Consider the following 23,561-nt stretch of genomic DNA (forward strand, 5'->3'; position numbering starts at 1 on the left):
GGATTCTAGTGGTTTTTTTTTTTTTTTTTTTAAAGATTTGTTTATTTTAGAGCAGGGGAGAGAGGCAGAGGGAGAGAGAGATAGTCTTAAGCAGACTCCCTGCAGAATGTGGAGCCCGATGCAGGGCTAGATCTCACCACCCTGAGATGACCTGAGCTGAAATCAAGGGTTGGACACTTAGCCGACTTAGCCACCCGGGTGCCTCAAGGATCCTAGTTTGTTTGTTTGTTTTAAAGATTTATTTATTTATTTTAGAGAGAGCATTAGCGGGAAAGGGAATCTCAAGCGGACTCCACGTTGGGCATGGAGCCTGACCCAGGGCTCAATCTCACAACCCTGAGATCATGACCTGAGCTGAAATCATAAGTTGGACGCTCAACCGACCACCACCCAGGCGTCCCCCAAGGATCCTAGTTTTAATTACTGATGTATCCCCTGTGCCTAATGCAGTGGCTAGCTCATAGTAGGCATTCAATAAATATTTGTGGAATGAATTGAAGAACTGAACATTCATTCACTGAATCTAGAAGGGGAATGCCATAAACTTATGGCCAACCAATACCTAAACGTACGTAGTTCTTCCAGCAAAGAGGAAGGAGAGAGGATAGTTATTGGATAGTGAAGCAACCGTGTGTACCATATGAAGACAACACCCTAATAGTTCTATCATAATTTATTATAAAGGGTTTTACATGAAATGTGGTAATTGAAGCCTAAAATGTGCATGCAAGACCAAAGGAATAAAAATAACAGACCATTTTATTTATTTATTTATTTTAAAGATTTTATTTATTTGACAGGCACAGCGAGAGAGAGGGAACACAAGCAGGGGGAGTGGGAGAGGGAGAAGCAGGCTTCCCGCGGAGCAGGGAGCCCGATGCGGGGCTCGATCCCAGGACCCTGGGATCATGACCTGAGCCGAAGGCAGGCGCTTAACGACTGAGCCACCCAGGTGCCCCAATAACAGACCAATTTAAAAAGGCTTTGACCTGCTTTTCAAGGCTTACTCTAATATAATAACAAGACTGGTACACTGGCATAGTGTTGACCAGGAGTCAGCAAACAATGGACATAGGCCAAATCTGGCTTTCTGTCTACATTTGTAATTAAAGTTTTACTGGAACGTAACCATGCTCATTCATGTATGTATTAATCCGAGGCTGCTTTTGTGATACAATGGCAAGGTTCAGTAATTGTGGTGCACAAAACCTAAAATATTTACTAATTTATTGTAAAAGGATGAATTATCTCCCTCCCCCAAATTCCTATGTTGAATTCCTAATCCCCAGTAACTCAGAATGTTGACTGTTTGGGGTCTTTCAAATTTAAACATTTTAAGTTAAAATAATGATATTAGGGTGGGCACTAATCCAATCTGACTGGTGTCCTTATAAGAGGTTAGGACACAGACACACACAGAGGGACAACCATGTGGGAACACAGGGAGATGAGGAAAGGCGTTAGAAGAAACCAACTCTGTTGACACCTTGATCTCTGACTTCTGGCCTCCAGAACTGTGAGAAAATAAATTTGTTGTTTAAGCCACCCAGTCTATGGTACTTTATCATGGCAGCCCCTAGCACAGTAATACACTGGACTTTTACCAAAAAAAGTTTGCAGACCCTCATTGTTGGCAAGTATCAGTGGAATGAAATAAAAAGACTAGAGACAGACTCACATACACATGGTAGGCAAAATAATGGCTCCAGAAAGATGTCCACATCCTAATCCTAGAATCTCTGAATATGTTACATGACAAAGGAGAATGAAGTTTGCTAACCCTGCATTATCCAAATGTGCCCAGTGTAATCCATACATTCTTAAAAGTGGAAGAGGGAGACAGTGGAGGCCAGAATGATGTGAACAGTACTCAACTCTGTTGCTGGTTTTGAATGCGGAGGAAATGGGCCATGATCCAAGAAATGCACATGGCCTCTAAAATCTGGAAAAGGCAAGGGAAAGGATCCTTTCTCAAGAGCCTCCAGAAATGAATGGATCCCTGCCAACACTTTGATTTAGCCTAGTAAGACTTGTGTGGAACTTTTGCCCTACAGAATTTTAAGATACATTTATATTGTTTTAAGCCACCAAGTTTGTTAACTTGTTGCAGAAGCATAGAAAATTAATAGAATATGAGAAACTAGTATATGACTGAAATTATTTAACAAATCAGTGGGCAAAGGATGCTAACTACATTTCAGTGTAAAACTTTTAGAGCCTTTCCACATTTAGTATTTATCTAGGATTTATTTCACTTTATGATGTCCTTGATAGAGCAGTAAAAGTATTTATTAAATCAACTCGAGTACATATCTTTTTAATACCTATTCAACAAATATTCTGTGCTGCATACTGAAGTTCCATAGTTGTCATTGAAAAGCACTTGTGTGATTGTTTGATTTGGGAGCTTAACCTTGCTAAAAAAGGACTGAAGACAAGGCACTCTTAGGGATTTTCTCAAAAATTTTCTCAAAAATCAACCAAGTGAGCTTGTAACTTCAAGGGAAACAAATGACAGTATTTATTAATTGCCAACATAAAATTCGAGTTTTCTAGGTGTGGAGCCTAAGGCAGGGCTTTAAATCATGGCCCTGCGATGAAAACCTGAATTGAGTTCAAAAGCCCACCGGACTGAAGCATTCAGGCACGCCCCAAAATTAGAGTTTTCAAATGAATAGTACAACTTTGGAAAACTTGTATCTGCCACTGTGAATTTCACAGCTTCCCAATACTTAAGATCAACGATAATATTAAATACAATTTTTCATATTGTAAAGTGAAATGTGTCAACATTTGGAAGATCTGCATAAGTCAGTGAACCAATATTTACACATGATTAATTCATGATGTTACAGAAGCATGCATAATAAGACTATCCATTCAAAGTGCAAGATAGACAAATAGATTTTAATGTAATAGAGTAGGAGTTCACCTATCCGGTTTCAGGTTGTACACTACAACTAAAGTATCCCTTATTTAGCCTGTGCTATCCAAGGATATACACAATTATCTGATAAGCATATTAAAATACCCGGTTCTTTTCCAGCTACACACCTGTGTGAGACTGGATTTTCTCTAAATACTTCCACAGAAACATTTGCAGCAGGTTGAATGCAGAGGCAAACATGAGAATCCAGCTGTTTTTTATTAAGTCAGACATTTAAAAGATTTTTCGCCTGAGAAGAGTGTCAAACAATGCCACTGCTCACTACTTAATTTTTAATTAATATTCATTAGAGTGTCATTTATGTTAACACGTTGTTATGAATTTCTGAGTTTTTATAGTGTAAATCTGGACATTCCCCATTTCGCAAAAGCAGAGGACTTAGAACATTTTTACCTCAGTTGATACCACTCCCGCCTGTGTGCTGTCGCGGTCCACGACTGCAATTCTCTGCGGTACTGAAAGCCCCCAGCGCGGGCGCCCACGGTCCGGACGCAGAGAACCCGACCTTCTTCCCGCAGCACGCCCCCCGCCGGTGGCCCTCGGACGGCGCCCGCCCCGCCCCGCGCCGGAGGAACGCCTGCAGGGGCTTCTGGGAGTTGTAGTTCGCTCCGCCCTGGGGTCGCGTCGACGCGTTTCCTGTGCGTCCCTAACGGCCGCCATTGGCTGGGCCCGGCCGAGAGAATCCTGTTTCCAGGTGTGTGTCCGTTTCGCGTCGCGGTGACAGGAGCTGAAGGGGGCCGACCACGTCTTCCTCGAGAGCCGTGGCCGAAGCACCCGCAGCGGAGGAAGGCCAGAGCCGATGTGACGGCAGATCCGGGAGGTAGAGGCAGCCAGTCTCCCCCGAGTCCCCCGGCTGCCGGCTGAGGGGTTAGTGGAGCCCGACGCGCCCAGTCCCTTCAGCTTCAAGGCGGAAGGACGGTAGAGACTATTGTGACCTCGCTCCCTCCTGCCCAGACTTGGAACAGTGTTCTGACCCGACCGCGCGTGTACTGGGAAGGAGGAGCGTGGGAGACGGGGAGCCCCGGGGCTCCGTGAGGGAAGGCGTCTCCGCAGGTGCTGGGGCCCCCGACCCTCCCTCCGTGGGGGGCGGGGGGGCTCGCCCCTGCGTGACGGTGGGAGCGGCGGGGAGACCGCTTCCTTCACGTTTCTTTCCTCTCCGGCAGCCCTCGCGTCCTGCCTCCACCCGCGGGGCGCACAGGACCAACCGTGGGGATGGCCACCAGGGTCCGGACAGCGGCCATCTGGGTGAGTTGCGGTTTTCCTCTCCTTTCTGAAAAGCTGTCCCTGAGCCCCGGGGTGTACACATTCCATCTTCTGCAGGGTGGGAGTTTGTCGTGAGCTCCCGCTCCCCACTCGTCCTCCAAGACACTGGGGCTCCTTTAGAGGGTGCTGGACCGTCCAGAAATACTTCTTGTCATCAGACTTTTAATTTACAACTTTCAGTCTCTTTTCTGCCAATTTTGTACCCTGAGCTTTGAGTTCAACAAGGGGTTACCATCTCTCGCCGTCTATTTCTAAGCTCTTTGGACCTCATTTGAGAAATTAGGTCTTCGTTTATTTCCTTATTCAACAGCTTTTACTGTCTTGTGTTTGCTGGACTCTGGGGCAGGTGCTAAGAGTGCAAAGATAAGTTGTTACTGTCCTGTTTTGTGAGGGCAGAGGTCTGGTGGGACTGGTGAACAAGAAAACCTATCGGGACAGTGATAACTTAATAGGTACTCAGAGCAGGCTGCAGAAGTGCATGGGGACACACAGCACAGGGTCAGTTTTGGAGGTAAGGGTCCTCCAGGAAATGTTTGGATGATTAAAAAGACATTCTTAACTGAGGTTTGGAAGGTGAATGTGAATAAGGGGCTGAAGGTCAGCCTGGGAAAAGGAAGCAACATGCAAATCTGAGAGGCTTGGAATGACCTAGTCTCTTGGGGAGCTTTGATCACTTTAGGGTTGCTGAAATGTAATTTGAAGGTGTGTAGGTGGTGGTGGAATGTATATTAAGAAATGAGGCCAGAGCCACAGGCAGACCAGATCATAGAGGGGTTTGAGGATTACCTTAAAAACTTGGATTTTATCCTCTAGGGAAGAGAGATTTATTTAAGTGATTTCCCAAAGGACTTTTGGTTGGCATAGTCTGCAGTAGGCAAGAGAAGACAAGGGTTTAAATAAACTAGTAGTTTTGAGAAAAGAGAGATGGTAAAGAGGCAGAAGCAAGTCACTGGGATGAAGGGTACAGCATAGGGAATGTTCTTTCTTTTTTTTTTTCTTAAAGATTTTATATATTTATTTGACAGAGAGAGACACAGCGAGAGAGGGAACACAAGCAGGGGGAGCGGGAGAGGGAGAAGCAGGCTTCCCGTGGAGCAGGGAGCCTGATGCGGGGCTCGATCCCAGGACCCTGGGATCATGACCCAAGCCGAAGGCAGATGCTTAACCGACTGAGCCACCCAGGCGCCGCTGGCATAGGGAATGTTCTTAATGGTATTGTAATAATGTTGTATGGTGACAGATGGTAGCTAGGCTTGTGGTGAGCATAACATAATAGGCCACTATGTTGCACTCCTGAAACTAATGGAACATTGTATATCAACTGTACCTTAATAAGATAAATAAGTAAATAAATAAGTTAGTTAAATATGTAGAAAACATTAATTAAAAAAGGGGGGGCTCCTGGGTGGCTCAGTCGTTAAGCGTCTGCCTTCAGCTCAGGTCATGATCCCAGGGTCCTGGGATCGAGCCCCGCATCGGGCTCCCTGCTGGGCGGGGAGCCTGCTTCTCCCTCTCCCACTCCCCCTCTGCTTGTGTTCCCTTTCTCGCTCTCTGTCAAATAAATAAATAAAATCTTAAAAATAAAAATTAGAAAGGGTGGGGGGGCAGAAGCAACTGGATTTGGTAACTAGTTGGGCATTGGTTGTGAGGGAAACGGAAGAGCCAGGGATGACTGCTGGAATTCTGCTCTGTGGGCCTAGGTTGGGAGTGGTAGTATTCCCTGAGTCAGGGAAGACTATCAGAGTTGTTTCTGGGGGGTGGGTGGAGATTTCTGTTTTATATGGATTGGAGCCACTGCTTGTTGGTGGGCAGATTAGTAAGCATTTGTCTCAAGAGAAAGATCTGGACAGGTTGCACTGATTAGGTATGGCCAAATTAGCTCAAGGAGAGTGTGTAGAATGAGAAGAGGACTGAGGATAGTGCTCAGGGAATTGACAAGGGAAGGCAGCAGAAGAGGGGCTGGAGACTGAGAGCCCAGTAGAGATGAGAGAAAAGAAGAGACTTGTGTTCCAGAGTTCAAGAAAAAGAAACCTCAAAACCAGTTGCCATGTGAGATATCCCACAGAGGTCAAGTAACATTAGATCATAAAAGTTTAAATTGGATTTAGTGATGACGGTAGTGGTGGGTGTTGCTGGTAATATTTCCAGAACAGTGTGAGTGTGTATGTGTGTTAGGCAGGAAAAGAAGATGGAGTGGAGTGATGGGAACAGCAGTTGGTTGCAGAAATGGAATGAGGCAGTAGGACAGTGATGGAGAATTAGGGAAGTTGTACTGTTGCAATCTGAAGAGTTTGAGGAGAATCCAGTAAGGTACCTTGGTACAAAATCACTCTAAAAATCAGTAGGTTTCCTACTTATAAATAGTTATCTGCTTAGGAAATTCAGTGAAAGAAATTATTCTATTTACAATGGCAATAAGATAGATAAAATTGCTATCAACCTAAAAAAATGCAGAGGACTTATATAAAGAAAGCTTTCCAGGGGCGCCGGGGTGGCTCAGTTGGTTAAGTGTCTGCCTTCAGCTCAGGTCATGATCTTGGGGTCCTGAGATCGAGCTCCACGTTGGGCTCCCTGCTCAGCAGCAAATGTGCTTCTCCTTCTCCCTCTGTGATGTCTCTCACTCTCAAATAGATATATAAAAATCTTTAAAAAAAGGGTGCCTGGGTGGCTCAGTTGGTTGAGCAACTGCCTTCAGCTCAGGTCATGATCCTGGAGTCCCGGGATCGAGTCCCGCATCAGGCTCCCTGCTCAGCAGGGAGTCTGCTTCTCCCTCTGACCCTCCCCCCTCTCATGTGCTCTCTCTCTCCTCTCATCCTCTCTCTCAAATAAAGAAATAAAATCTTTAAAAAAAAAAAAAATCTTTAAAAAAAGAATAAAGAGAGTTTTCCAGCATCAGTAGTGCTAGTTGACATTTACATAGTATTTACTATGTTCTAGCCATGGGTGGTTGTGAGGGAGAACCAAAGTTCTAGCCACTTTACAAACCTTAATCCTCATAGCAGCCTCATGAGGAAGGCACTAATGTTAGCCCCTTTTGAAAGAAGAGGAAAGTGTGACAAAGAGAGGGTATGGTGTTCTACCAAAATCACATGGCACATAAATAGCAGAAGACAGAATTCAAACCCATGCAAGTCAGGCTCCTGGCTCTGAGTTCTTAACATGACCGTATTCACCCTCTCAAGATAAAGAACATCCTAATAGATAGAAACCATACACTTTGGCTTTTGAAATGTTTGTTCATTTTTTCACTCTCCAGATATTTATTGAGCACTTACCATGTACCAGGTCCCCTTCCAGGTCCTGGGCATGTACTGTTGAAAAAGGCTGACAGAATCCATGCTCTTGGAAAGTTTGCATTCTGATGGAGGGAGGCAGATGACAAAGAATGATGAAGAAACTACTCAGACAAAAAGAAAATGTCAGAGTTGAGTTACATTTAGAATTAAAACTGGTATGTCGGAGGTTGGGTGATTAGAGAAGGCCCCACTAAGGAGGTGACGTTAAGGCAAGGTCTGACTTACAAGAGTAGGTCAGCCTTAGGCAGAGCAGGTGGCAGAAGAGCAGGGTGCGAACAGCCATTGCCAAGGTCCTGAGGTAGAAGAGGATTGGTGTTTTTGAGACAGTGGAAGGAAGGCCTATGTGGCTGGGGTTGTGGGGGAGCAGGAGGGGAACAGACACAAGGTGGCCAGAGGCCAGATCAGGCTGGGAAGCTGTAAAGAAAGGGGGCAGCGTGACGTACATAGGTTTTCCAAAGACCCTTCCAGCTGCTGAGTAAAGAATGGGTTGTCGATGGACAGGAGTAGACACACGGAGTGGTAGAAAAGGGCTGGTCACTTAGGTTACTGCAGTGGTGCAGACGAGAGGTAGTGGAGGTTTTTTCTAGGGCCGTAGAAATGGAGAAACTGGACAGACTGGGGGCTGTTTGAAAGTAGAGTCCTCTTTTCTGAGAACCACTGATGCTTTTCATTTAGCCAGTTGACGTTTTTCAGAGTGACTTACGTTCTTTAAGTAGTCCTGTATTTGTTACCATGCCAAACAACTGTTAATAATCAGTGTTTACTACGTGTGAGGTTTTGTGCTAAGTCTTGCATAGATATTAGTTAATGCCTTTAGTTAGGAGCCAGGTTATGCCACTGGTTAGTGTAGAGTCAGGATTGGAACCCAGGTGGTGTGGCCCTGCTCCCATTTCCCTGGTCCGTGTACTCTACTGCCTCAGGATGTAGGTTGGGAATTTTCAGGGCTCAGATTCCAGCATCCTGGGCCCTAATCGTGGTTATTGTTGACCTGTGAGGGGTTACTTTTCAGCTCTTTGGACCCAGGATATGACAGAAGCAGGACGAGTTAAGTATGTTGCGGTGCCATGGGTTGAGTGAGTAGGTAGATGTGGCCCAGTCTCTGGAGTATGATAGAGAAGCTGGGCTTCTGGTAAATGTAGATGACCCCATTCAGGGACGGGCTGAAAGCTGAAAGGATATAATATACAATGTACACTAGAGGGGCCCCTGTCCCCTGACATATATACTGGACCTGTATTCTGGGTGTCTCCTTATGGGTTCAAGGTGATACATAGTAACTAAAAGATTGTTGGATGAGTATGAATTCGGAGAAAAGGAGGTGAGCATCAGAAGGGACAGTTCACTGAGGCCTTGTTTGTTTCCTCTGAGGATGCTGAGCACTTATTGGCGGTTTTGTTTTTTCACTTGCTTTTGTTTTTGGCTACTTTCTGCCATTGACACTCCTCCCCCACCCCCCTTATATATGTTATTATAAACTCACTTCCTATGAATCTTCATTCCTGAGGTCTTGGAAAGACTTTCTGTCTCCGGGGCGCCTGGGTGGCTCAGTTGGTTAAGGGTCTGCCTTCAGCTCAGGTCATGATCCCAGGGTCCTGGGATCGAGCCCTGCATTGGGCTCCCTGCTCGCAGGAAGCCTGCTTCTCCCTCTCCCTCTCCCCCTGCTTGTGTTCCCTCTCTCATTGTGTCTCTCTCTGTCAAATAAATAAATAAAATCTTTAAAAAAAAAAAAAAAGACTTTCTGTCTCTTCTCCTCCAATAGGAGTTGACTTATTTGTATCAGCGACCTTTGTCTCCATTGTTCTCCGGTACATGGGCAGGGCCTCTGCTCCCATGGACCACTGTCAAACACCATCACCATCAAGACCTGCTAATACTCATAGTTTGTAGTGCAGGGAGTTGGGGATTTAAAACTGAAGTGAGCTGGAGCATGGGGGAGGGAAGGGAATTCTGCTAGAAAGAGGCCTTTCTGAGAAAGCCTGGCTGGTGTCCTGAGCATACCATATTGTATGTCTGAAGCTTTCCCCAAACTGATCCTCTTGGGGAATTAAAGGTTAAAATGTGGCAGTGTTCATTCATTATTACTTGTTCAAAACTAACATCCCTCGCTAAACCCTTGTTTATATATTCCAGGTACTGATCTGGCACTGAGGATACACAGGTCTAGAGACAGCCCTGGCCCCAGCCTCTCGCGTCTTCCCAGAGGTTCGGAGAAGGGAATAGAGTGGTAGTGCAGGCAGCCACGGGATTGGAGCTGAGGCAGAAGGAAGCCCAGAGAATGGTGTTTAACAGCTTGTGTTCCCAAAGGATCCATAGAATTAGCTGTGTGAGGGGAAGGGACAGTAAGGCTCCAGCCAGAGGGGGCTGCCAGCAGTAGGGAGAAAGGCAGTGGCAGGGATGGTCCTGGAACCCAGGGAGAGGGAGACCCCAGTGGCCCTGCCCTTAGTTGTCAGCAGCTTGGAGAGGAGAGAGGGTGTCAACTTGGTGGCTAGTTTGCACTTCAGCTACCCCTCCGTGGCTGACTTTGAGCAGGCTACTCATCCTCTCCAGACAAGTTTAAAATTACATTTTCCTGATGATTATGGAGTCACCTTTAATTTCCAGGGATTCTTTTTTGCCTTAAAGTCTATTTTATGTTCATATAGCTATTGGAGCTTCCTTTTGGTTAATTGCTTGTTTTATCTTTGTCCTTAGCTTTTGTATCTTTTTCTGTCTTTATATTTTAGATGTGTCTTTTTTAAACAGTCTTAAGTTTGTTTTTAATCAGTCTGTCAATCCTTTTATTTTAAATGGAACACTTTGTTTATGATTGATGTAATTACTGATACGTCTGTGTTTAAATCTGCCATCTTACTGTGTGCTTTCTATTTGCTGTACTTGGTCTGGATTTTGTTTGTTAATTTTTGTTTTTTCTTCTCTCTTGCCTTGATATTCTTTTTTCTCTCTACAGAGGTTTGGGAATTATACACACTGTTTATTGCTTTAACATTTTTTTAAAATTTAACGGCTGCTTTCTGGATAATTTCCTATAATTGTCTTTTTTTTTTGTTTTAAAGATTTTATTTATTTATTTGAGAGAGAGAATGAGAGAGAGAGAGCATGAGAGGGAGTAGGGTCAGAGGGAGAAGCAGGCTCCCTGCCGAGCAGGGAGCCCGATGCGGAACTCGATCCCAGGACTCCAGGATCATGACCTGAGCCAAAGGCAGTCGCTTAACCAACTGAGCCACCCAGGTGCCCTGTAATTGTCTTTTAATTAACTAATTCTTTCTAACCTGCTATTAAAAACATTTTGGTTAAAAAATTTTTTCCTTTTTTTTTTTTTAGATTTATTAGAGAGGGAGTGCGTGTGCACACAACGGGGGAGGGGCAGAGGGAGAGAGAGAATCTCCAGCAGACTCCCCGCTGAGCGTGGAGCCCTGTGCAGGGCTCAGTCTCACGATCCTGAGATCATGACCTGAGCTGAAATCAAGGGACGCTTAACCCGACTGAGCCACCCAGGCGCCCCATCCATTTCATCCATTCCAATTCTTTTCCTTTTTCAGATATGCTTGCTAAGTCATTTGTCTAATTCCTGGCCAAATTATAAAGTTTGCCTTTATCTCCTTGAATATAATGAGATGTGTGCTTTATAATCAGTGGCCATTGATCCCAGTGTCTGTTGTCTTTGAGGGTTTCTTTCCGTTGTATGTTGACTTTCATTAGTTTTGTTTATGTTATCTTGTTTTTTGAAAGTTTTGTTATCTTGTACACTGGTCACTGTACTTGGAAATTCTTTGAAGCGGGGTGCCTGAGTGGCTCAGTCGGTTAAGCGACTGACTCTTGATTTTGGGTCAGGTCATGATCTCAGGGTCTTGAGATTGAGCCCCTCATGGGACTCTGCGCTGGGCAGAGTCTGGAGTCTGCTTGAGATTCTCTCTCTCCCTCTCCCTCTGCCCCTCCACCTGCTCATGCATGCACACATGCTCTCTCTTTCTCTTAAAAAAAAAAAAAGAAAAGAAATTCTTCGAAGGAAAAAGTTAAGGCATAGGATGAAGGTACCTTACTCCAGATGTGCATATAGTTTTGCTTTTTTCCCATCTGCTTTTGAGTACTGCAAAGGACAGATTTATTCTCATTTTAGGGGTTGGATGTGAGCCCCAGGCTGCAGGACTACAAGAGGCTGGCTTACAGTTTCTTCCCTCTTGTCCTGAATTTCTATAGGAGTGGCAGGGCACGTGCTTCATGCTTCCCCAGTAAGTGCCGGGGTCACTAAGGAGCTGATGCCGTAGTTACCTCCGCTGGTGACAGCAGGGGGGTTTTTGTTTGATTTTTTCTTTTTATTAATTTGAGTATGATTAAGAAATTCATAAATCTTAATGTGTTCAGTTAGTTTGAATCAACTGCAGCCCTTATTCTTGTAGAGGGTTACATTATCCCAGCTTTGGCCAGAGGGAGCCTCTTTAGCTTGGTCCTGAGTTCTTTTGAAATGATTCTGTTGGTCTCAGCTGGCTTCCTAGCTTCCTTGCTTTTGGGCCCAACAAGATATTCTAGGTTCAATTGAGTATTTCCTGTCCCAAATCTGGAATCAACCTTTCTTCCTGGAAACCTGATACCTTTTAGTAGGTTAATGTGCCCAAAGACCACAATTGAGACCGGAATGTCATTGCTTCCAGGGTGTTTCACTACGCAGACCTAGGAATCTTGGGAAAGGAAAAAAAGTATGGTTCATATTGGTATTTCCAATTCAAATTACAGAGTTTTCACTTTTCTAAAATTACTAATTACTCACTTTTTGGTGGAACACTCAAGTGTTCACTGAAAGATGAACGGATAAACAAAACGTGTGTGTGTCTATGTGCGCTGATACAGATACGCACAAAACATGATTCAGCCTTAAAAAGACATTCTGACAGATGCCGCAGCATGGATGAACCTTGAGGACGTTATCTTTAGTACAATGAGCTAGTCACGAAAGGACGGATATATGATTCTACTGATACGAGTTTCTCAGAGCTGTCAAATTCATAGATAGAAAGTAGAGTGATGTCAGAGACGGGGAGTGGAGGGGAGAATGGGGGGTTGATGCTCAGAGGATGCAGTTTTAGTTTTATCTAAAAACAGAAGAAAGGCTTCTGGAGATAGAAGGTGGTTATGATGATGTAACATTGTGAATGTACTTAATTCCACAGAACTGTACATTTAAAAATGCTTAAGATAAGTTTTATGTTACGTGTATTTTACCAAAATTAAAACGTTTTTGAAAAGACGAACTTGGACTCTTACCTCACACAGTACAAAAAAATGAACTCAAAATGGAACACAGACTTAAATGTAAGAGCTAAAGCTATAACACTTCTGGAAGAAAACACATAGGAAAATATTCGTGACCTTGGGTTAGGCCAAAGTTCTTAGATATACCTCCAATACCACGGTGTCCAAAAAAAGAGAAAGTTTATATGTAGATTCTGCTTTTGAAGTTATAAATTGGACTATTACATCAAAATAAAAACTTTTGCACTTCAAAGTCATTTCATTCAGAAAATGAAAAGACAAGTCACAGACTCTGAGATAATATTTGTAAATCATATATCTAATACAGGAATATATTCAGAATATATAAAGAACACTTATAACTCAGTATGAAGACAACCCACTTTAAAAATGGGCAAAGGACTGGAACAGACACTTCACCAAAGAAGATCTGTAGATGGCAAAGAAGCACATGAAAAGATGCTTACCATCCTTAGTCACTAGGGAAATACGTATTTCGTCGTAATGAGGTACTACTCTATACCCACTGGAATGGCTTTAAGCAGAAAGGCAGACAGTGGAAGTAGAGAAATTCGGGTCTTTATAGACTGCTGGTGGGAATATAAAGTGGTACAGTCACTTTGAAAAGATTTTGCAATTTCTTTAAAAAGTGATATATAAATCTGCTATACAGTGCAGCCGTTTGACCTCTAGGAATTTATCCAACGTGAGGGAAAAGATGTTTACATAAAGACTTGTATGTGAATGTGCAGGATTGTTCTTAGTAGCTCAAAATTGGAAGTATTGATTAACTGATGAATGTATAGCCAAAATGGAATGTTCAGCAAGAAAGGGGACACTATTGGCCCATGTTATAACAAGAATAAACCTCAAAGGCATTCTACTAAGTGAAACAAGCCAGACACAGTATAGGGTATGATTCCATTTATAGGAACCATCCAGGAAAGGCAGTTCCGTACACACAAAAGCAGGACAGTGGTTGCCTGGGAGTTGGAGATGGCTTCAAAGGAGCACGCAGAATATCTGAAGCAACATAAATGTAAACCTGGACAAAGATGATTCCCGCAAAGCCATCAATTTAATAAAAGTCATTCAAGTTAAATACTCTCTCTCTTTTTTTTTTTAAGATTTTATTTATTTGACAGAGAGACACAGTGAGAGCAGGAACACAAGCAGGGGGAGTGGGAGAGGGAGAAGCGGGCTTCTTGCCGAGCAGGGAGCCCGACGCGGGGCTCGATCCCAGGACCCTGGGATCATGACCTGAGCAGAAGGCAGACGCTTAACGACTGAGCCACCCAGGCACCCTAAATACTCTCTTTTTTAAAAAGTTTCATTGTGGCATAATTTATGTACTGTGAAATTCACTCTTAAAATGTACAATTCAGGGGCGCCTGGGTGGCTCAGATGGTTAAGCATCTGCCTTCGGTTCAGGTCATGATCCCAGGGTCCTGGGATCGAGCCCCGCGTCGGGCTCCTGGCTCAGCAGGGAGCCTGCTTCTCCCTCTGCCTCTCTCCCTGCTCATGCTCTCTCTCTCTCCGTATCTCTGTGTCTCAAATGAATAAATAAAATCTTTAAAAAAAATGTACAATTCAGTCATCTTTAGTATTTAGAGTTGTACACATTTCACTGCTAATTCTAGAACATTATCATCACTCCAATAAGAAATACTGTCCCCATCTGCAGTCCCTCCCTATTCCCTCTTTCCCCTTTTCCTTGGCAACCATTAATCTACTTTGTGTTTTTATGAATTTACCAATTTCATAGAGTTATACCATATGTGGCCTTTTATATCTGGCTTCTTTTGGCATGATGTTTTTAAGGGTTACTTTGTGTTGGTTTCCTCTTATCAGTAGTGATGCTAACGACTAGGAAGGCCTGGGGCACTTACCTGGGCCCATGTGGTGAGTAGACTGACTGGAGTCAAAGTGGTGGCTGGACTGGCGTTTGCGGTTCTTCCTGTGGTTGCAAGATACACCGGCAACAATACACTTCGGCAGCAACCATCAGGGAACGTTGGAAAAACAAGGTTTATAACTCGCAAGTCCTGGAGGCTCATGGTATGCCACACAGCAAGGTCATGGGGAGGGAGAGTGTGCACTCAGGCCTGGGGTTCTGCCTTTATTGGGGTTGAGGGTGGAGTGCCTTATGTTTTGCAGGTTCACTCTTTATTGGTGAATTTAAAATATAAGGGTGGGAATTAGAGCACAGAAAGGCAAAACCAGGGTCACTCAAGGAGCAGTTATCTAGGTCATCTAGTGCTTTCCAAAAGGGGGACTTTATTGGGAGGGGCAACCTGGTTCTTTGCCTGTTTGTGTAGCTGGCAATGTGTTGGTCCAAGATGAATGTCTTCAAAATGGATGCCTTGACAATGAAAAGCTTGCTGTCAGGCACTTAAATTACAGTCAAAAAAAGCTAATTGTTGGGCACTTATACTACAAAAGTTTATCCATGTGGTAACATTTATCAGTAGTTAATTCCTTTGTATGGCTAAATAACCTTTTATGGATAGACCACATTTTGTTTATCCATTCATCCATTGATGGACATTTGGGTTGTTTCCAATAAATGCTGTTATGAACATTTGTGTACAAGTGTTTAACTTACTGTTGCAACTTTTTTGTCATGTGCTAGATACCTTGTTTTTCTTTTATGAAGTTTTTCATTTTAATTCCAGTGTAGTTAACATGCAATGTTGTATTAGTTTCGGGCGTGCAGTGTAGGGATTCAACACTCCCACACATCACTCCGTGCTCCTCACGGTAAGTGTACGCTTAGTCCCCTGGACCTGGTTCACTTCTCCCCTCTGCTCACCATGTGTTCTCTATAGTTAAGAGTCTCTTTCTTGGCCTCTTTTTTTTCTTCCTTTGTTTGTTTTGTTTCTTAAATTCTACATATGAGAGAAATCATATGGTTCTTGTCTTTCTCTGACTGGCTTATTTCACTTAGTGTAATACTCTTGAGTTCTATCCATGTCATTGCAAATGGCAAGATTTCATTCTTTTTAACGGCTGATTAATATTCCTGTGTGTGTGTGTGTGTGTGTGTGTGTGTGTGTGTACACACCACATTTTCTTTATCCATTCATCCATTGATGGACACTGGGGCTGTTTCCATAATTTGACTATTGTGGATAATGCTGCTATAAACTTAGGGGTGCATGTATCCTTTCAAATTAATGTTTTTGTATTCTTTGGGTAGATACCTAGTAGTGTAATTACCGCATCATAGGGTAATTCTATTTTTCATTTTTGAGGAACCTCCATACTGTTTTCTAGAGTGGATGCAGCAGTTTGTATTCCCACCAACAGTGCATGAGGGTTCCCCTTTCTCCATATCCTCTGAGCACCTTTTGTTTCTTGTGTTGATTTTAGCCATTGTGACAGGTGTGAGGTGGTACCTCATTGTAGTTTTGATTTTCATTTCCCTGCTGATGAGCACTATTGAACATGTTTTCATGTGTCTGTTGGCCATCCACATGTCTACTTTGGAAAAATGTCTTCATGTCTTCTGCCCATTTTTTAATTGAATTATTTGTTTTTTGGGTGTTGTATCAGTTCTTTTGGGTACTAACTCTTTACTGGATATATCATTTGCAAATATCTTGTCCCATTCCATAGGTTGTCTTTTATTTTGGTGATTGTTTCCTTCGCTGTGCAGAAGCTTTTTATTTTGATGAAGTCCCAGTAGTTTATTTTTGCTTTTGTTTTCCTTGCTTCGAGAGACATACTAGAAAAATGTTGCTATGGCTGATGTTAGAGAAATTACTGCCTGTGTTCTCTTCTAGAATTTTTATGATTTCAGGTCTCACATTTAGGTCTTTCATCCATTTTGAGTTTATTTTTGTGTATGGTGTAAGAAAGTGGTCCAGTTTCATTCTTTTGCATGTTGCTGTCCAGTTTTCCCAACAGCATTTGTTGAAGAGAGTGTCTTTTTCCCATTGCATATTCTTGCCTCTTTTGTCAAAGATTAATTGACCATATAATCTTGTTTTTTGGGGGCAGCTTTCTGACTTTCCTGTTGATGTATATGTCTGTTTTTGGGCCAGTACCACACCATTTTGATTACTACAGCTTTGTAGTATAACTTGAAATCTGGAATTGTGATACTTCCTGCTTTGTTTTTCTTTTTCAAGACTGTTTGGCTATTTGGAGTCTTTTGTAGTTCCATAGAAATTGTAGGATTATTTGTTCTAGGTCTGTGAAAAATGCTGTTGGTATGTTGATTGGGATTGCATTAAATCTGTAGATTGTTTTGGGTAGTATGGACATTTTAACACCATTTGTTCTTCCAATCCATGAGCATGGAATACTTTTTCATTTGTGTCATCTTCAATTTCTTTCATCAGTGTTTTATAGCTTACAGAGTACAAGTCTTTCACCTTCTTTGTTAAGTTTATTCCTAGGTATTATTATTTTTGGTACAATTGTAAATGGGATTGTTTTCTTAATATCTCTTTCTGCTGCTTTATTATTAGTGTGTAGAAATGCAACGGATTTCTGTACATTGATTTTGTATCCTGCAACCTTAACAGAATTCATTTATCAGTTCTAGTAGTTTTTTTTTTTTTTAAAGATTTTATTTATTTATTTATTTGACAGAGAGAGATACAGTGAGAGAGTGAACACAAGCAGGGGGAGTGGGAGAGGGAGAAGCAGTCTTCCCGCTGAGCAGGGAGCCCAATGCGGGGCTCGATCCCAGGGCCCTGGGATCATGACCTGAGCTGAAGGCAGACGCTTAACAACTGAGCCACCCAAGCACCCCAGTTCTAGTAGTTTTTTGGTGGAGTCTTTAGGGTTTTCTATATATTGTATCATGTCATCTGCAAATAGTGAAAGTTTTACATTTTTCTTACCAATCTGGATGCCTTTTATTCCTTTTTCTTGCCTGATTGCTGTGGGTAGGACTTTGAGTACTTTGTTGAATAAAAGTGGTGAGGGTGGGCATCCTTGTCTTGTTGCTGATCTTAGGGGGAAAGCTTTCAGTTTTTCACCATTGAGTATGATATTAGCTATGGGTTTTTCATATATGGCTTTATTATGTTGAGGTATGTTCCCTCTAAACCTACTTTGTGGATGGTTTTTTATTATGAATGTATGTTATACTCTGTGAAATGCTTTTTCTGCATCTATGGAAATATCATATGGTTTTTATTCTTTCTGTTGTTGATGTGATCTATCATGTTGATTGATGATTGCTTTGTGAATATTGAACCACCCTTGCAACCCAGGAATAAATCCCACTTGATCATAGTGAATGATTTTTTTAACATGTTGTTGGATTTGATTTGCTGATATTTTTTTGAGGATTTTTACATCTGTGTTCATCAGAAATACTGACCTGTAGTTCTTGTTTTTTGTAGTGTCTTTATTTGGTTTTGGGATCAGGGTAATGCAGACCTCATAGAATGAATTTGGAAGTTTTCCTTCTTCTATTTTTTGGAATAGTTTGAGAAGAATAGATATTAACTCTTCTTTAAATGTTTGGTAGAACTTACCTATGAAGCTGTCTGGTCCTGGACTTCTGTTTGTTGGGAGTTTTTTGATTACTCATTCAGTGTCATCACTGGTAATCAATCTGTTCAAATTCTCTATTTCTTCCTGATTCAGTTTTAGGAGGTTATAGGTCTCTAGGATTTTATCCATTTCTTTTAGGTTGTCCAGTTTGTTGGCATATAATGTTTCATAATATTCTCTTATAATCCTTTGTATTTCTGTGGTATTAGTTATTCTCCTTTCTTTTCTAATTTTATTTGAGTCTTCTCTCTCTTTCTGTCTCTTGATGAGTCTAGCTAAAAGCTTATCAATTTTGTTGATCTTTTCAAAGAACCAGCTTCTGGTTTCATTGATCTGTTCTATTGTTTGTTTGTTTTAGTTTCTGTTTCACTTATTTCAGCTATAATCTTTATTATTTCCTTCCTTCTACTGGTTTTGGGTTTTGTTTGTTCTTTTTCTGGTTCCTTTAGATTTATGATTGGTTGTTTGAGATTTTTCTTGTTTCTTGAAGTGGGCCTGTATTGTTTTGAACTTCCCTCTTAAAACATCCCAGAGATTTTGGACTGTTGTGTTTTCATTTTCATTTTTCTCCGCGTATTTTCTTGATTTTCTCTTTGGTTTCTTGGATGACATATTCATTGTTTGGTAGTATGTTATTTAACCTCCATATGTTTGTGTTTTTTCCAGATTTTTTTTCTTGTGGTTGATTTTTTAGTTTCATAGCATTGTGGTCAGAAAAGATGCATGGAATGACTTCAGTCTTTTTTAATTTGTTGAGATTTGTTTTATGGCCTAATATGTGATCTGTTCTGGAGAATGCTCCATGTATATTCGAAAAGAATGTATATTCTGCTGTTTTATGATAGAATGTTATGAATATATCTGTTAAATTCAGATATCTTGGTTCTTAATAATAGTAATATAACTGTCATATCCTACAGTGTACATAAAATGGTTTTAAAATTGTAATTTGTTTTCACTTACAAGGATACCAAATGAAGTTCAGTATGTCTTTGTACCTCATTTTATCTAAAGATCAGTTAGAAAAATTATTCTCTTGTAGTTTTGTTTCCAATTTGATAAACATATATATTTGCTGACACTTATTTGCAACCTTAGGGATTGCCCTCCCTCTTTTTGATTATGTAAGATATTTACACATGATTCAAAAGTAGAAACTGACTTGCTTCCATCCCTTCTGTCCTGTCCTTTCCCTCCTGCAGAAGTCACCATTTTTACTGTTCCTAGTTCATCTTCTCAGTGATTCTTTTGGAGATGGAAACAAACTCATACCTAAGTGCTAAGCCTTGTCAGGAAGCCGTTTTTTCTGCCTCTAGCCCTGTGCTTCCTAGAGTTCAACATGCCTTGTCTTCTTAATGTATTTCTCTCACATTTACATATTTTGTTGTTAATTTCTGGAATAAGAGCTGAATGCTTCCCTCTTACTGTCTAGTAGCCTTTCTCCCTTCTCTGTCCTTTCCCTCTAGGTGTCTGGATCTCTCCTCTATTCTTCCCTCCTCCCCTCTTTCCTCTTTTCCCCTCCCCTCCCCTCCTCTGTCTCTATCTCTCTCTCATTCCTCTCACTACCTTAATCTTCTGTGTTGAGCAATTTGGGCACTATCTTCAGCACTTTTCCCTCAGAGAAAAGATCTATGTGTCTGGAAAGGACTGTTTTCTAGTTATTTTTCAAATTCCCATGTTCTTAGGTAGCCACAGTGCTGTCAGGTCACTTAGTGACTTTGGGATTGTTCTCCCATTGGGGGCACACATTTTTGGTGACTTTGGGGATCTGCAGTGTGTGGCCTGTCAGAATCTTCCCTCATTGCTCACTCTTCTCTCCTGGGATCTGTCCTCTGCTCTTGGGTCACCTCTACATATATCTTGATGTTTGTAAAGAGACCCTGTAACCTAGACTGTGTTGGTTTGGTGTTGATGTCTATGGGCTGTTTCTTGTACCATTGTGATTGTTCTCATTTGCATTCATTGGGAGTTCTTGGAAGGTTAAAAAACTGCACTGCTACCTGATGCCACCCTACTCCCAGTGTTCACCACAGCAAAAAGTAAGACTCTGTGAGAGAGAGTAAGTGAATTGTTGATGGACATCTAAATAGTGAGGGAAGAATTTCTAACTCATTCTGGCTCATTTGAAATCTTCGGCTTGTATACGCCCAGCCTAAGAGTTGTTGCTCTCTAGCATCTGGCATTGTGTTATTTAAATGACTGCCTGAAGTTGTTCAACTCTTAGGGTGGCTGCTGCAACTTCAGAACTCCTGGGTGCCTGTGCAGAGTGTGGGGAGGGGACTGTCATCATTGCGCTGGGTTCTGCCCCACAGCGACACTGAACACAGCGTGCAGAACATCCAGCCTGGTCTCCTGTGAGTGTGTTCACCAGCAGAAGAGATGAGGTTGGGGCCTAGCGGAATGCTGGTCATTAAAGCGAATTTGCTCTTGTGTCCACAGGTTCCACCTCTCCAGGAACAAGAGAATTCATGCAACAGAGCCAGAGAGCTGCAAGGTCAGGAATCCATCCTGGGTCAAGGGACTCCTGACCACAGGCTTCTCCCTGGAGGACCCTGGCAAAGACACAAGAATCACAGGACAGAGCAGGTTCTAGAGTGGCTGTTTATTTCCCAGGAGCAGCCAAAAACCACCCAGTCTCGGGTGAGTTGTTTGCTTATTTATTCCTGCTTCTTTTCTTCAGTACTTCTCTCTCTCTCTCTCTCTCTCTCTCTCTTTTTTTTTTTTGGTGGGGAGAGGGATGGAGATCCTTAGGGTTAAGTTAATCACTTTTCAGTTCATAGTCTGTTTATCATCAGTGGTTTGTGTAAGGTCCTTGTCTATCTTTATTACATATTTTTTGATTTCCCCATACTCAATTTCAGTCTCCTTCCCCACCCCCCCAAAATTACTTTGTTCTTTATGGATTTCTTTTGTTTATATGTGTTCACAAAATATGTATTGTTATTGCTGTGTATGTATTTTTAATTTATGTTAATGGTGTGGCACATGTATTTTTTTTAAGATTTTATATATTTATTTGTCAGAGATAGAGCACGAGCAGGGGGAGCAGCAGAGGGAGAAGCAGACTCCCTGCTGAGCAGGGAACCCGATGCAGGGCTTGATCCCAGGACTGACCTGAGCCAAAGGCAGACACTTAACCAACTGAGCCACCCAGGTGTGGCACATGTATCTTGCTATATTGTTTATATTTTTCAGTAAGCACTTTGTTTCATTAAACACCGGTGCTCTTATATTTACCAGCTCATGCTAGGAGAGCAGTGTTTGAATGTTCCACTTACTTCACATTCTTGGCCAACAATTTCTATTGTTAGTCTTTTGAATTTGAGCCATTCTGGCGGTGGTATGGTGGTGTCTCTTCATGGGTTTAATTTGCATTTTCCTGGCTAAAGAGGATGAGTACTTTTTGTCATGTTTATTTGACATTTTGTTACCTTTGGTTTTTCTGTCTTTTTTCTTACTGGTTTAAATGAATTTTTTTTATGTTCTGGAAGCTTGTTAGAAATGCAGAATATCATGTCCCACCTCAATCCTGTTATAATTGACTCTTCATTTTAACAAGATTCAGTGATTCATGCACATGAAAGTTTAAAACTATCTTGATACCAAATCCATATTCAAATTTTACCTGGGGTGCTTCTTCTGCCTTCAATATTGTGTTATAAAAATTTTCAAACAGAGGGCAAAGTTGAAAGGATTTTAGCAAACCTCTGTGTACCCATCACCCAGAATTTACCATTAACATTTTACTATACTTGCTTTATCACATTATCTGTCCTTGTCTCTCTCTCTATGCATCCGTTAACCCATCTTATTTTTGGTGCATTTCTTAATATATTTCAGATATCATCATGCCTCCTCTAAATATTTCAGTATGAGTAGCATTAACTCTTGTTCAGTATTTTTTTTGCTTCCCTTTTCATTCTGTTAATGCTGTCTTTTGATGAACAGATAATTGATTTTAACTTATTCTGATTCATAAATTTTTTTATTGCTTGTGCTTTTTTGTGTCCAATTTAAGTACTTTTTTCTTATCTGAAGCTCATGAAGACATTTTTCTTTGTTATTATTTTACCTTTCACATTTAGATTTATAATATATCTAGAATGAATTTTTATGTTTGGTGTGGATGGGAGTCAAAGATTTATTTTTTTCACAGAGCTATCCAATTGTCCCAGTCCCAGTGAAGTGATTGATTCCAACCTCTGGCTCTGCAGTGCCACCTTTGTCATGTGTCAGGTGTCCATAAGTATGGTTTGGTTTCCTAACTCTTCATTCTGTTCCATTGGTGTCATGAGCACACTATGAAGGTGCACACGGGTTGTGTCACCTTTATTCAGTTATAAAACAAGGCTAACATAATTGTGAAGCAGGTTCAGGATTTCAAACTCAATGACATCTCATTTAACAGAGCAAAGCATAGTACAGAGTCACACAACAAACAAGATACAGCAAGGGGTAAGAAGTGAACGAACCAAACACAAAGTCTGTGTGTGAGTGCACAGTTGAGACGAGGACCCGGTCCAGTCCAGGTCACTCTTGCCACATGCTCCTGACTGCGTTCAAGCTGTGGAGAACCTGTTCTGCTCAGAGATCAGCTGGCTGAGCCTGCGGCCGCAGCAGTTCCCTTTCTGATACACTCAGACACGAATGAGACAGTGTGCTGCAAGATCTTCCCTTGTTAAAGGAGTTCAATCGGGGCGCCTGGGGGGCTCAGCGGGTTAAGTGTCCGACTCTTGGGTTTGGCTCAGGTCAGGATCTCAGGGTCGTGGGATCGAGCCCTGCGTCAGGCTCCATATTCAGCGGGGAGTCTGCTTAAGATTCTCTCTCCCTCCCTCTGCCTCCCCCTACCCCACCCCGTGTTCTCTCTCTCTCTCTCAATATATGAATCTTTAAAGGAGTTTAATCAGTCTTGGACCTCTGCTGGCCTCTTCTTCTGCTGGTTTTCAGTTCTGGTTGCTGGTTTCCATGATACCTGGTCTTAACAGCAACACCCTTGGCTGCTTGCATTACCATTTGATACGAGTGAGTCCATCTTGCTCTCTACACTTGGTCCACTTTTCTGTTCTTGGGCCAGTATCACACTATATTTATAGTAAGTCTTGATATTCAGATGCTTCCAGTTTTTGGTGATTACAAATGCTGTCAGCATTCATCTATGGGTTTTTGTGTAGACATGAGTTTTCCCATCAGTTGGGTAAATACCTAGGAGCATGATTGCTGGATTGTACGGTAACAATGTATTTATCTTTGTAAAAAACTGTCTTCCGAACTGGCTGTGCAGTTTTGCACTCTTA

The 23,561-nt window shown here is 42.1% G+C and overlaps 2 protein-coding genes across 8 annotated transcripts in view; both read left to right on the plus strand.

Annotated features, from left to right (window-relative positions):
* The first annotated feature begins 3,592 nt into the window (after positions 1–3,592).
* The window catches only part of LOC118528647 (zinc finger protein 268), a 41,886-nt gene continuing 21,917 nt past the window's right edge, over positions 3,593–23,561 (plus strand). For 2 of the 7 annotated variants that reach the window (XM_078061180.1, XM_078061186.1), the window contains exons 1-3: positions 3,593–4,000; positions 4,111–4,192; positions 20,707–20,907. In XM_078061180.1, coding sequence (XP_077917306.1) covers positions 4,160–4,192; positions 20,707–20,907 — 234 coding nt within the window. In that variant the 5' untranslated portion in view covers positions 3,593–4,000; positions 4,111–4,159. Of the gene's footprint in view, positions 4,001–4,110; positions 4,193–20,706; positions 20,908–23,561 lie in introns of those variants that run through there. The other 5 variants (XM_078061181.1, XM_078061182.1, XM_078061183.1 and 2 more) reach the window with 5 other exon arrangements.
* Positions 20,799–23,561, plus strand: part of ANHX (anomalous homeobox) — a 47,812-nt gene continuing 45,049 nt past the window's right edge. Inside the window, exon 1 of the mRNA XM_036081574.2 lies at positions 20,799–20,907. The gene's annotated coding sequence lies outside the window, so the exon portion shown is untranslated. The remainder of the gene's footprint in view (positions 20,908–23,561) is intronic.

This window comes from Halichoerus grypus, chromosome 13 (genome assembly GCF_964656455.1).
Source record: "Halichoerus grypus chromosome 13, mHalGry1.hap1.1, whole genome shotgun sequence".
Classification (NCBI taxonomy): Eukaryota; Metazoa; Chordata; class Mammalia; order Carnivora; family Phocidae; genus Halichoerus; species Halichoerus grypus.